Source organism: Sceloporus occidentalis, unplaced genomic scaffold (assembly GCF_023333645.1).
Source record: "Sceloporus occidentalis isolate IW3139 unplaced genomic scaffold, rSceOcc1.0.p SCAF_594, whole genome shotgun sequence".
In the NCBI taxonomy this organism is placed as follows: domain Eukaryota; kingdom Metazoa; phylum Chordata; class Lepidosauria; order Squamata; family Phrynosomatidae; genus Sceloporus; species Sceloporus occidentalis.
In genome coordinates this window covers 1874-16028 of record NW_028317574.1, presented here as the reverse complement: position 1 = coordinate 16028, position 14155 = coordinate 1874, and the positions used below count along the sequence as shown (strand labels likewise).

The 14155-nt window shown below is 49.6% G+C and overlaps 2 protein-coding genes across 2 annotated transcripts; one reads left to right on the top strand and one right to left on the bottom strand.

The window, feature by feature from the left end:
* Positions 1-994: 994 nt before the first annotated feature.
* Positions 995-4183, bottom strand: LOC149271037 (baculoviral IAP repeat-containing protein 7-A-like). Its single transcript, XM_089507679.1, has 5 exons — positions 3736-4183; positions 3008-3107; positions 2824-2905; positions 2011-2242; positions 995-1194 (listed from the first exon to the last, which is right to left on the bottom strand). Exons 1-5 carry the CDS (start codon positions 4181-4183, stop codon positions 995-997), a joined length of 1062 nt encoding a protein of 353 aa, XP_089363805.1.
* Positions 4184-8248: 4065 nt separating this feature from the next.
* LOC149271036 (YTH domain-containing family protein 1-like) lies at positions 8249-13024 on the top strand. Its single transcript, XM_089507682.1, has 4 exons — positions 8249-8275; positions 9941-9965; positions 10759-10838; positions 11453-13024. The coding sequence occupies exons 1-4, from the start codon at positions 8249-8251 to the stop codon at positions 13022-13024; spliced, it is 1704 nt and encodes a 567-aa protein (XP_089363808.1).
* Positions 13025-14155: the final 1131 nt, after the last annotated feature.

Sequence of the window (14155 nt, the reverse complement as noted above, 5' to 3'; positions counted from 1 at the left end):
TGCATTACCTGAGTGACAAAAGGGACATTAATACTTTAACACAGATTGTTCTTATGTTTAAAAAGCACATTTAGAAGTTTTCAAATATGTAAATAAAAGTTAAAAAAACCCAAAAAACTTTCACTCTATTTCTTGGTGGCGTCAGCCAGGAGGTCGCCCACTGTGAAGCACATATTTCAATATATTTTACCCCCTCAAACTCTGCCGAGCATGGGGTGGAGGGTAAATGTAGTAGAGGCAGGTATTATACCCCTACAGATATGTACATTAACTATTAGACATGTCATTCTGCTAAAGATATCTAAGTATACAAGATGTTTTAAAGGCAGCCACAGCATAGGCAACCGATATAAAAGCAAATTGTAATAAATGGGGGCAGTTGAACTCTCCAGACATTTATTAAATGCTTGACCTACATATTTCTTGTAGCAGCCCCATGTGGGGTATCAACAGGGTTATAAAATGGACTTGTTCTTCACCCTCTTGTGGCTATGTCGGTGTATTGCAGCTTCTACACAACTATCGCTGCCTGCCTTTAACAGTCCAGACTTCTACTGCAACGCAGACGGCTATCATGACAAACTCCAAGAAGCAGCGTAATAAAATATACTTTATTTCAAAATATTCCACAGCAACATTTTTTATATAAATTTTTTATTTTCTTAAACTTAGATTCTTTTTTTTTTTTTTTTTTTTTGTTTAGTACTGTAACCAGCCACCGCTAACGGTGGAGATGCAACAGCCGGGGACTCTTCGCAGGCCAGGTTTAGTGTCAAACTCCACCAAATGGAAGGATCACGGAGTGTCAATTTCCGACCTATGGTACAAAATGTCTTGGACTGCGAACAAAAGAAGTCGTGTAGAGATCGGCCCCAGTGATCTGTGGACAGGGAGAGAAACTCATTATACACAGCATTCAAAGATACATGGAAGCAGAAAATAGTTTTATAAGGAGGTCCTGTTGGAAAGGCCACCTTCTACGCACCTGAGGGCATCAGGACATGAAGGCTCTCACGCTGCCCCGGATTACAGCCCGGCAGATAGGGCAGTGCCTTAGGTTAGGGGCACAATCTGTGCAGACCACCAAGTGCCCGCATGGCACAAAAACCATGGACACATCTTTGTCCATGCAGACTTTACACATCCTCTCATCCTTCAACCGTCGAAGCTGCTCCTCCATACTCAGCGAGGACTCTGAAAGGAATCGGAGTAAGGCAGCGGTGGATATCCAGGTAGGGTTAGTAGCCCCGTTACGTGCGCACTCACACCTACACCATTGAAGACGGCAGTGGTCTACTAGGGTCTGTAAATTACGAATGTATTACGGGAGAGTTACCTGGTTCTTTTTGGCGCTGGACATCGGATCGTTCTCTCTGGGCCGGAACGTCAGTAATCCTGGCAGGTCCTGGAAAGAGTCTGACTTTAAACAACGGCTACAGGGAGCGTGAACATCCACCCCGGTAACATGTTTGGGTATTGGGATCAGACAGCCATGTTTATTGCACATTTGTAGTCTTAAATCAACTTAAAAGATGGTCCATGAATGAAGAACTAATCCACATCCGCTTCTACATATTTACATATTAAAGAGGACTAAATTGAATAATTTCCGAAGGTTTCAGATGTTCCTCCAGATGTTTAAGGCGGTCATTTGGAATCCTGACAGCCGTTAAGTAACCTTAAAACATTACCAGCCTCGTAGCCCCCATACTGCAGCAGCCTCGGATTAAAGTTACATTTTAAACGTTGCAGGTTAAGCACGAGACATGGAGCGGAGTTAATCACAGAAAGCCACGAAAAAAAGTTACAGAACAATGATGCAACTCAAAGAGCACCCCGGGAACCCCAACAAAGCAACGGGAAAAGATACTATAGCTTTACAAATCAAGCTCAATATCCCGTGTCGAAGTGTAAGGGCTCCTTGAACACACAATCAGGGCTAAGCTATACAACAGCAAGGTCCCAGCTCCCACCCTGACCAACCCTTTGAATAGTTCAGGCTCTGTGTACCTGCGCAGTGCGCTGCCTCCTCTTCTGCCTGAACTAGATCTGTAACGAGTTCAGACACTGAGCTGTATGGGGTCCCGGTCAGCAGGACCCTGCTCTGCACCAAACTGGACACCAAGCTCTGATCAAACCCCATCTGTAGAGCACCCTGAACTATGGACGACCGAAGGAAGGCGTCCCAGTCAGGAGAATCTGCAAGGTACCGCAGGTGAGGGGTCAGTCGGCCAAAGCCCGGCTAGACAGGAGCTTATGGTGCAGCAATAGAACTATTCGAGCTATTTCCCCCCCCCCCCCCCCGGGACAGAGTCCAGACCGGTCATCATTTTAAAGTCTTATGGGTGTCTTATGATATAGAGGTGCTGCCACAAAGGGGGCACATCCAGACCCCACCAGAAACAGGCGGAAGAGCCTCCCAGCAGAGGTGGGGAATTTAAACAAGCGTGTTCCTTAACACGAGGAATATATTCCAGGACATTGTACCAACCAGCCTGGACTAGCATCCGAGTCTAGTGAGAAGATAAGACCACGCTCATGCTTTTGATTGGAGTGTGGAGAGTGAAGGGGTTAAGAGCCGTCACCAGTGCAAAGTGTTGGCCTTTGTGCCCCCCCCCCCCCAAACAAACACAGAACTCACCAGCCAGCGAAGAAGGACTTGAAACAGAGGAGTGTTGGAAGTCTGGCTGTGGAAATGAAAAATAAATTAGCCGAGAGATACCGTCCTGCGGCCCCCAGCATTGGCCAAACCTCGCAACAGCCGAGAGCCGGGCTTGTTCTCTTCTGATCAATATGAATACAGACTTAAATAAAAAGACTCACAGAAGCTTCGGGGCTACTGAAATGAGACTCTTGTGCACGGCGCACATACTCCTGTCCCATGGAGTGGACGAGAAATTCACATCTGAAACAAAAAACAAACTATTTTTTTTATTTTAAAACAAAGACCACTTCTTACCCGCCGTCTTCCTCGATCAGTTTTCAATAAATCCCTACGGAGCCTTACCTTGGAAACCACTTGGCGTGCTCCCTCCAGGGGTCATCCCCCCTCTCCCAGTTCCTCAGTCCCCCATCACAATGGAAACACTTGACGTTATCTCTGCGCCCTGCAAAAAGCACAGGGGGGGGGGGGAACAAGCCAGTCACGGGTTAAATTCCTTTTTTTGACGCCTGTTAAAGCACCTCTCGGGGCTCCCAGCCTTCTAGCGGATGATAGGAAGGGGTCCTGTGAGCCCACCTGCCCCGTTCTGGTGGATTCTTGTTACATTCTCTCCAAGCCAGTAACACAGCTGGGATTAAATCTGCAATACGCAGGGCATAACACACTGTTTTACTCCTACACTATATATTTTTTCTTTGTTTTATTTTTATTGAATGGAACACACGAGCGCCCCCTAGTGGACTTTTTGCATTATTCTGTATCCACCAGCTGATCACCGCCTGGTATTTTCTCAGCACCTCGAATGACAACAGCGACCTTACAGGGGAAATTTCAGCTACAAACGCGACTCCGCTTCATTAACGATAAACCGGCAGCGCAGGGCGGAGGATTCTGCCGAAAAGCCGCACATCGCATGGACTCTGGTAGCCGATGTGTTTTCATAACACACAGAGAGCCGACAGCCAGACACAAGTATTCAGCAATATTTCTTTACAAAAGAGATTCCTTTCGGGGCAGCACAGGCGATTGATATGCCCTGTACAAGGTTACAAGCTCTTGGGACCACTACCTACCTGTGTAGAAGAAACCTGCCCGGGCCAGCTGATCAGGGGTCACCTCGGCATAGTGGGGCCAGTCCCTGTAGGTAGCCAGTCTCTCGCGTTCCTCCATCATTTCAGGGTATATCGCCTGCCAGGGCTCTTCATCCTCTTGCCCCCCAGAGAGGTGCTGAAACTGTCCAAGGATCTGCCCATCCACAGAGTCCACACCCGCCATCTGGGGCAGATTACCCACCTCCATGCCATGGATAAAAGGGCAGTTGGGAAAAAACTTGCGGTGCTCAGCATGGGGTCGGTCCTCAGGCTCCCAGCTCCTCAGCACGCCACCACAGCAGAAGCACTGCACCCTGTCCCCAGGACCCAGGTAATAGAAGCCCGCTCGGGCAAGCTCTGCCGGGGACAGGTGAGGGGCCCCCACGGGCCACAGTCTGAAGCTCCGTAGTCTACTTGTTTCACTGCGCATGCTGGGGGTTGCCAGAGCTGGGGGCTCAGGGAGCAGCCCCGGGGAGCTCCAAGAGTCCAGGACCCTGCTGATCACATCCTCCGTGCCGGACATGGTCAGTGTGCCGAGGAAGCGGTTGGGTAGAGCTCTGTGTCTGCTCAGGTGGTCCCAGCGGTTCATCCTCAGCAGCACGGGGGCTTCTGGAACAGGACAGGAGACTGAGTCAGCAGCTGGGGACACAGACCGGGCATTGGGCAACCTCTGGGTCACAAGAGACAGGGGAGGGGGCAACCTCTGGGTCACAAGAGACAGGGGAGGGGGCAACCTCTGGGTCACAAGAGACAGGGGAGGGGGCCCGGAACGGTTAAAAGAGCGCGAGAGACGGGTTAGGATGTGACAAAGCCCAGGGCGATGGGAGGGGCAGGATCAGGTTCAGAAAACAAAAGGGTGCGTCAGCATGATCAGGGCAAGTAATCAGAGCTAACAAGCCGGATGGTGGCACCAGTCAAGGTAGGCTAGTGAAACCCCAGCTGGGGCAAGTTCAGAACAGTGACCACCATACCTGGGAACTTTTAAAAATGACCCAACACAGAGTCCCATTGGAAAGCCTTAAGTGCACAGATCTCACCATTTCACTTGTGGTAATCAAATGGTTAAGAGACACTAAATATTGGCAAGTAGTGATCTATGCTGCAGAGCCGCAGGACGCTCCCCAGATAAAGCCATAAAAACTGTGCGCCCCCCACCCCACGGATCCGATCAGTACACTGAGGGATGGGGTATTACACATAATGGGACACTCACCAGCACAAGAGGGGGTTATACAGCACCAGCTAGCAGGAGATTGGCATGTACTGGGTTCCAAGTTTCCGGTAAACCGAGAACCTGCACAGAAAGTACTAAGCTTAATGAAGATTAACTACCTGGACCATAACCAACCCACCGGGACCAACAATACCCTCAGAAAGACTTATTTACCCCCAGCTTTGATACAGCAGAGACCAAGGATCCTCAAGCCAGAGCGGAGAAAACAGATCCCGGTCTCCTAGTTGGCAGCCAAATATACCTCTGTCTTACAAGCACCAGCTGCCAAACACTGCCTCCCAAAAAAAACCAGCAACCCTTAACACGCACACGGCAGGCAGGCAGGCAGGCAGGCAGGCAGGCAGGCAGGCAGGCAGGCAGGCAGGCAGGCAGGCAGGCAGGCAGGCAGGCAGGCAGGCAGGCAGGCAGGCAGGCCCGCCACCCAACAACAGACTATACAAACCCTTGCTTCGTAGAATAGGAATTGCACCCCTTACAGGACTCTTATATCAGCTTCTCGCACCCATGTGTGATATATTCCTTAATTAGACACCATTAACCCTTCGCCTCCAGGGGTCCATTTACTATCTCCAGAAACCGATAGATAACTGTACTAGCGTTTATACAAATCAGAGGACCCATCGCTTCAGGGTGTAGGCCAGCCAAACGGGTCCCAGTCCACACTAGGCTCACACCGTTATCCCATGAGACCATGTTGGCTGCAGTCCATTTACTCCCAAACCAGGGCTGCTACATTCATGTCCTCGAAGGACAGACCAGGTTTTCAGGACGGCGCGTAGCGTGCTGCTCGGCAACACTCCACGTAAATGATTTTGCCCTCTGATGGCTGCCATTCTTGATTATTCTACTGGGACAGAACATGCATAACCAATGACGTAATCACATGACGTTTTCTGGACATAGTAACGTTAAGATTCTAGTAGAATATCCCCAAACACGCAAGGCGCTGGAACATTAAAATGCGATATACTTAACGTTCTGCATTTGGAACATGCAACCCTTTAATATTAACAATAATTTGACGAGGCGGGTATTAAAGGGATAGTCAGCATGATGTGGACCCCACTGAGGCATTATTTTTTTCGCGGTAGGACTGAACCCCATTGAGCCTCAGAGCAATGCTAAATGATAAAAATAAACCAAAAAATAAATAAATAAAAAATGAGTGTCTGTCGCTTTAAAAAAAAAAATACAACGGCCTGTAGAATGTTTCCCACGTTGGCTCCAGTTAATAATGTATGTTAACGAATATGGTATATTTCATATGCTTGGATTCATTATTCTGAGGTTACTAGAGGTCAGATCACAGAGTAAGGTTTCCAACTTTTATATGGGGGGAGAGTATTGATTTTAAAAATACAGTTTATTCCTCCCCCCGTGATGGGAACGACCTGTACCCCAACTGGGTACACCCGCCAAACGTTGCTTCCTCCGCCCCATGGCCACCAGCGATTAACCCCTTCACTGCCAGACAAGACCAGCATTACAGAAGAGAGGATGCTGCTGCAACAGAGCTGCTCTGCCTCTGTGGCTAGCCGGAGCAGAGCTACACAGGGTGGCTATTGTCCTGAAAAGGCCAATAAGTGATCATAGCAGAAGCCACAGCTCTTCAGGAACCTCGGCGGCATTGTAGTATACAGAAGTATAGCAATACAGAGCTCTACCGCCCTGATAAGGGCAGCACCGAGGCTTGAGGTAAAACAGGGACTGTTTATTTGGGAAACACATGGGCCTATATATATAGGTTAGGTGAGAAACAAACCATAAATCATGTCCACATCTCCCCGCCCAGCGTCACGTTTATGCCACCGAGCCCCGCAATGTCCGTATTAGTATAACTTTAGCCGTCGTTCTTGGGGTACCGATGGATAGCTCAGGGTCTTGGGCATATTCTGTCCAAAAAGCATCTCGAAGGGCCGAAGGGACCCCGAGCGGCAACAGTTCCAAGTTTCCCCTGGATGGACCGCTAGATAGCCGGCGTGCGTCCGACTACCGCGCCGGCTGATCTCCGCTCTCCTGGCGGTCCCAGCGTCGGGAATCTGTAGGAGTCCCCCTCCCCGAACCACCCTTACCTTACCTGTACCTTACCCCCCCGGTCTGTACCTCACCCCCGTGGTTTAACTCCATGAAAGGGGTGCTCCAGTGGGGTTGACGGTGTCCAGGCTATAGAGGGTTAAAGTCCGTGAGCAGGGCATGTGGAATATGGACAGGGCAGTACATGAGGGGAACAAAAAGCACAACAATAATCACACATATACCGAGACATACAGACTAATGAAACAATAGCTACTACAGGCGGCACTTATTAACCCTGGGCCGTCACACCCCCAATTGTCAGTAAAATGCTGGCAGGGTGGGGACCCCGAGTAAGAGCCACAGCCCCACTTATGTAGCACCAACGACTAATCATTTCTTGGCTGTGCCTGCGCCATCATTATCGATTCGTATTTATCGATTCTATAAGGTGCAGCATTTCCTATGGAGCAATTACTCGGTTTCCGCCCGCGTCTCTTTTTGCAGCACCTGCTGTAAAGTGAGACCCTTGGGATTTGTATTATGTCTGCCTTCTAGATCACATCTGCCTACAGTAACAGTCACTCAGGGCCTTTTATTCACAGCAATGAGGAAAAGCAGACAAAGGGGGACTTGCCCGGAGGTATTTACATATCTGACCCATCATGTCACTGTTATTAAGGCAGTTTGCCACTGGTGGGGCTGTTATGTGGCGTGAACGTTAAGGAGACATTGTTGGTTGATTGTGTCAGGAACGACATGATAATATGCGGCCGCTTTTGGTCGTATTCATGTTGTAAGACGAGCCGGGCGATCACCGCTTCAAAGCTCAGCAGCCACCATGTGACAGGGCCCTCTAATGGCGTCACTTCCCGCCCACACTGGTAGGTCTCGCCCGTGAGTACGTCACATCCGGTCAGATGCCGCGCACACGGCCGCTGTCTTGTACGGCGCATGCGTCCTCCTCTCCGTTCCCGGCGTGCACTGCGCGGCGCTGACGTCAGCCGCACTCTACCCAGTCCTTCGCCGCCATTGGTGAGTGTGGTTCCTGCTAAGTCCCGGGCCTGAACCGAGCGAGAGAGCGGGCCACGGCCTTCCCTAGCCCACACAGCGGACCGCGGCCTTCCCACAGCCGGCACAGTTAATCACATCTCGACAGCTTCCAGCCGCCTGCGCTCAGCCACCGCCCGCGGCCTACAGCCAGGAGCCCGGCCTGCCCAGCGCTCCCCACCCCTCTCTACATGAATGATGTCTGCCACAAGCGTGACCCCGCAGGTGAGGCCCACACATCCGCCGCAGTCCCGGCCCCTGTGCATCTGGCGGCTTTCATTAAACATCTGCCCTGGCCGGCTTTTCACCCGTGTATCTAGCCTGGGCCTTTCTCTACTTCCCTTCAACATCTGCCACAGGCCGGCAAGTGATTTTTACATCCCCGCCAAGCCGGCTACCCCGAGCTGAGGCTTGCTCATCGCATCTGCTCCTGATACCCGCTTTAAGCTGACCCCCTGCCCCTGATATCCCCCCGAGCCGCCTTCCTCATCACATCTCTGCCCCCCCCCTCCCAGGGTAAGCATATATTTGCCCGGAATGCCTCCCATCTGTAACTTCACTATCTGCCCCAGTGCTGAGTGCCTCCCCCTGATTGTCTCCCCAGGTCTGGTGCTTGGTAGACGCAGGTTTTTAGGCTAACTATCCGGTGACATGCCGACCCTTTTCGCTCCTCTCCCCGTTCTCCCTTTTCTTCTGTGTTCTGTTTATATTCTGTTATAGCGGGGGTTCTGCTCACTCACATTCTGCACCCCAGTTTTATTTATAGTCTACCAGTCTTATAAGAATAATGGGATAGAGATTATGCAGGGAAAAGAGGGGTCCGATCGGAGTATAGAGGACAAAGGAAGAGGGTGACCAGAGGGAGCGAGTGGGTTCGTGCAGGGGCCGGAGGGTGTGAGTGGATGTGGTCAGACCAGAGGATGCAGGAACAAGAGGGAAGGATGGGTCCGACCAGCGGCTTCTAGGGAAGAGGGGGTCAGACCAGGGGCTTCGAGAGGAGAGGAGGTCTGAGTGTAGGAGATGGGGTCAGTTAAGAGGAGGCAGGAACATGAGTTGTGAGAGGGTAGCAGTCCCTAGGATTCAAAGGGATGGGTTTGGAGCGCAGGATGTGGTTCGGGGCGCAGGATGCGGGAGGGGACGTGGGTTTGGGGGGAGGATGCGGGAGACGAGGGGACGTGGGTTTGGGGGGAGGATGTGGGAGACGAGGGGATGTGGGTTCGGGGAGTTGAGTGTCGAGGGTACATGGGTCTGACCAGAGAGTGCATAGAGGGTTTTAAGAAAGAATGGGGTGTTTTAAAGGGAGGATCACAGTAAGCGGATAGCAACTGGATGGACAGAGAATGAGCGAGAAAACTGGTGAAGAGGGCGCAGAAGTGGAATAAACATGGAGGAAGAATGGATGGATGCTGATGAGGGGCATAGTGAGAGTACAAACAAAGGGCTCAGGAGAGGCGTGGGAAGGGTATAGGATGGAGAGCCCAAAGAGACGCAAAAACTCAGGCGATTAGAGCATGGGGGACAAACGATAGAGTATGGTGAGAGAAAGAATAGTAACTGAGGAGTCAAATAGAGAATTAGAGGGATCAGAGAGCAAATAGAGACTGGATGGGCAGGGCAAAGGGAAGGTAAATGATATGATTGGACGGTAGTCAGAAGATGGACACCCAACGAGTGTTATCCTTTCTGCCCCAACTATCCTCACTTTTATCAGCCCCCCCATATGCCTTTCCATGGCCGGGAATGAGAGTCCTGCTTCCGTTGTTGTTCCTTCATTCCTGGCTCTTCGGCCGCAGCACAAACATATTTCTTCATGGAATTATCTTGTGGTATCCGTGAGAATTTTCTCTAGTGCTGACTTAATTTATTTATTTTTTCCTTTTGTCTGAACAGAGACCAAAAGGACAAGACAGTAAAGGTAAGACTTTGATCATCTCTCCCTATAATGCCCCTTAAACCCCCAGCTGCAGACCCCTAAACGGAGTTATCATGCAAATGGCGCGCCCTTTAAATGTCCAGGAATACTGGGTTTATAAAAAATATTTTATTTTATTGTTTTGGAAGTAATACATTATTCATTCGACTAACAAAAAGATCCTTGGAAGGCATCAACAGTTTATCATTTCCATATATTCAAATGTGGCGTTCAGCAGCAGCGCACGTTGCCTGTCCGGGGTACAGCGTGATGGATGGCTGCTTCGGCTCAAACATTCGGTCACGTTTAATAGGATTTTCCACCGTGATCAGCATTTTTATTTTTAATGGCAGGACTGCTTTGCATAAAACCAAGAAATCGAGCAGTGCTGCCAATTAGCAGGGTACATAACCCAAGAGGCGCTTTAATGCATATGTTCCATGGCGGGCCCTTCTCTGTTCCTTGTGTGATTGCTCGCAGAGCACCGCGGGTGCCGTAAGCAATCACACACCCCCGTGGGAGAGATGGACCGTGAAACGGCCTCTATATCGATGTGTATGTTTGGTGGTCCTATTTCTTTAATTTAAATATCTAAACACGCGTTTCGCTGTAGTTTGACACATAGGGGTTGTTTAGAGCGTCACTAAGTCACATGATGCGGGTATTCTAGTGAAAAACTGAGGGTCAGGTCTTCTGTGTGAAATGAAGCATTGCTATCACTGAGTTAGTTTGCAAACTCAATTTCTCCCCCCCAAAGTTTTTCCACTAGGGCGCTCAAACAATGATCTTATTTCAGTTCAAAACGGATCCCTGCACCAGAAGGACAGCGTCCATGATAATGACTTCGAGCAGTATCTCTCGGGACAGTCCAACCAGGTATTTCTTCTGTCTTATGTTTTTAAATGCCGGGTTCGGCGCCCAGCTCTGCAAATACTGTGATGGAGAGTAATTGTGTACAGCGTTGCCTGCGATCCGCGTATTTAAACCGGTTTCCCCGCATGCGCTGCTAGCAGGGACTGTATTAGGAGACCTCAGCTCGGTCCTTGAGAACCCCAAAGAGAGAAATTAATTTTCGGCCCTGTAACAAAATAAATACCATGGAGTTCATTCATGCTGAAAGTCTCGAGCTGCTACCCCTGCTGCTTCTGTGCTATACAGTACTAGGTAGATTATAAATGCTGTTTAGATGACAGAGCCTTAGATTCCTGGATGTATTTCTATGAACCTGAACATTGATTAATTAGGGAGAACAGTAATTTTAGTAGCAAGCTTGGTCAGATACCAATTGATTTTTAATGCTGTCTCCTACCCCTTTGTTGTTCTCTCTTATAAATTTGCCCAACGCTGTGTGGAATCGTTAGACCGCTCGTTGATCAGAGGGGGTGATGGGTGGATCTTCGTTTTTATGGACGTTAATATTTCTCATTGTCCTGATTCTTTATCTTGTACGTACAGCTGTTGACCATCCTTTATATATTTTTTCCCCTCAGAGTAACAGCTACCCTTCCATGACGGACCCGTATCTCTCCAGTTACTATCCTCCGTCTATTGGCTTCCCGTACTCCCTCAGTGAGGCACCGTGGTCAACTGGTGGAGACCCTCCCATCCCATACCTCACCCCGTATGGACAACTCAGCAATGGAGACCATCACTTCATGCATGACGCTGTTTTCGGCCAGCCAGGCGGTCTGGGGAACAACATCTACCAGCATCGCTTCAATTTCTTCCCAGAAAACCCTGCCTTCTCTGCCTGGGGGACTAGCGGTTCTCAGGGACAACAGACCCAAAACTCTGCCTATGGGGGCAGCTACAGCTACCCACCGAGTTCCTTGGGGGGCACAATAGTCGATGGACAGACTGGGTTTCACAATGAGACTCTCAATAAAGCTCCGGGTATGAACAGCATTGAGCAGGGCATGGTGGGTCTTAAGATTGGCAGCAACGTCAGTGCTTCTGCGGTGAAGACTTTAGGATCTGTGGTCAACAGTGTAGGGATGCCAAGTGCCCTCACTGGCAATGGGGGCACCAGTATAAGTATGCCACCCTCCAAACCGACCTCCTGGGCAGCCATAGCCAGTAAACCTGCCAAGCCACAGCCCAAAACCAAAACTAAGCCCGTGACCATAATCGGAGGGGCCCTGCCACCACCTCCCATCAAACATAACATGGACATAGGTACCTGGGACAACAAGGGGCCCGTGACTAAGCCCCCCATGCCTCAACAAATACCGTCCCCTCAATCCATCTCTCAGCCTCAACCGCAGCAACAGCTGTTGCAGCCCATCCCTGCTCAGCCCCCTCCACTTTCTCAGCCCCCTTACCAAAATCCTCCACCACCCCCTCAGCAGCCGCAGCCCCCGCAGAACCGCTGGGTTGCCCCTCGCAATAGGAATGCTGTCTATGGGCAAGGTGGCGGTTCCGACGGGAACCCGTTGGGTGGTGCTCAGCCTCACTCTGTTCCTGGCAGCGATTCGCACCCAGTTCTGGAGAAGCTGAAAGCCGCCCACAGCTACAACCCTAAGGACTTCGACTGGAACCTGAAAAATGGCCGCGTGTTTATCATAAAGAGTTATTCTGAGGATGACATCCATCGTTCCATCAAGTACTCGATCTGGTGTAGCACGGAGCACGGGAACAAGCGTCTGGACAGCGCTTTTCGCTCCATGAACGCCAAAGGTCCTGTCTACCTGCTCTTTAGCGTCAACGGCAGTGGACACTTCTGTGGGGTGGCAGAGATGAGGTCTCCTGTGGACTATGGCACCAGTGCTGGCGTCTGGTCTCAGGATAAGTGGAAGGGCAAGTTCGATGTCAAGTGGCTGTTTGTCAAGGACGTCCCCAACAACCAGCTCAGGCACATCCGCCTTGAGAACAACGACAACAAACCCGTCACAAACTCCCGAGACACGCAGGAGGTGCCCTTAGAAAAAGCAAAACTGGTGCTTAAAATCATTGCCACTTACAAGCACACGACCTCCATCTTTGATGACTTTTCTCATTATGAGAAACGGCAAGAAGAGGAAGAGGTCGTGCGCAAGGTAATTCCCAAACCCGACTCTTGCTAGGCATGGGTTCTAGTGTCAGAGAAACGCGGTGCCAGTTCTTTCCTTCATGGGAAACGGGAATATGGTCGGGAAACAAATCTTTGCTTAAAGAAACAATATAGTCCCCCAAATTGTTTGTTTTTTTAATGCATATTGGCATCTATTTTGCATGGACTCTGTTTTTACTACACGCAGATCGGAGAATACATTCTGTTATTGTTAAAAAAATTAGATTTTTTTTTTTTCTTTTTTCCCTTCCTCAGCTGTCTGTACTGTACACTTATTTTGCCCATGCTCAGCAGCACTCTAATTGAAGACAAAGACAGCAGCCAATCACACGTACGCTAGCAAAACATCAGTACATGTGATTGGCTGTCTGGTCACATGACTAGAATGGACGTTCTGCTGGCCACGTGCAGGAAGTGTACCGACGAATGCTTTCGGCGGAGGCGGCTGTGGGAGGGGCTAAGTAAGACGGGTCTCGTTTCCCGGCCCCAGATAACGAAGTAACGGCCGCACCAATTCGCATGCAGTGAAATCTGCTGCTGTCCATGCAAAATGGACTCTGATACGCATATAATATAAATAGTGCTGTTCTTATGGTGTCTGTCGTAGCGCAGTAAATCAGCAGAATGTTTCTAGGTAGACGGTGTTTACTCCTCCTTTGTGTATTACGTTCCCTTGTGATTATTTTTTTCTCTCAACATTTCTAGGTGGATATTTGAAACTGTAACTGTTCCCTCCTGTATAAAGATAGTAATCCTTAAATATAGGGCTGGCTTATTTTTTTTTTTGTTTGTTTTTTAAAGAACATATGATGAAATATGTTGGTGAAAGTCCTGGGACTTTTAATTGTATTGCCATCCCTGAGCTTTGTAGTTTCCATTCTGGGTGCGTTCTGATTGGCTGTTTTTTTACCCCCCAGTGGAACTCCTGTAACTCTTTCTCTTAAATGCTGTCGCAGAAGGCTAAGCGGCGAAAACCCTGCATTCTCCTACATCTTCAGGCTTCTCTGTTTCTAGTTAATTGTGAAACTCCTTGGTTTTTTTTTTGTTAGAAAAGCCTATATAACCTGGCTTTTTTTCAGCCAGGGTGTGAGGTCTGATCCCCAAACGTTACAATGAGACCACCAGACACTTATAACCAAAAAAA

What these genes read in the sequence shown, in the direction of transcription:
- LOC149271037 (XM_089507679.1), bottom strand. Translation starts at nt 4,183, where the DNA reads ATGCGCAGTGAAACAAGTAGACTACGGAGCTTCAGACTGTGGCCCGTG. An exon ending in CACGCCAAGTGGTTTCCAAG is followed by an intron (nt 2,906 to 3,007) that starts GTAAGGCTCCGT and finishes TTTTTGTTTCAG; the next exon opens with ATGTGAATTTCTCGTCCACT. An exon ending in GGAGGCAGCGCACTGCGCAG is followed by an intron (nt 1,195 to 2,010) that starts GTACACAGAGCC and finishes GATTCCTTTCAG; the next exon opens with AGTCCTCGCTGAGTATGGAG.
- LOC149271036 (XM_089507682.1), top strand. Translation starts at nt 8,249, where the DNA reads ATGTCTGCCACAAGCGTGACCCCGCAG. An exon ending in CCACAAGCGTGACCCCGCAG is followed by an intron (nt 8,276 to 9,940) that starts GTGAGGCCCACA and finishes TTGTCTGAACAG; the next exon opens with AGACCAAAAGGACAAGACAG. An exon ending in TCTCGGGACAGTCCAACCAG is followed by an intron (nt 10,839 to 11,452) that starts GTATTTCTTCTG and finishes TTTTCCCCTCAG; the next exon opens with AGTAACAGCTACCCTTCCAT.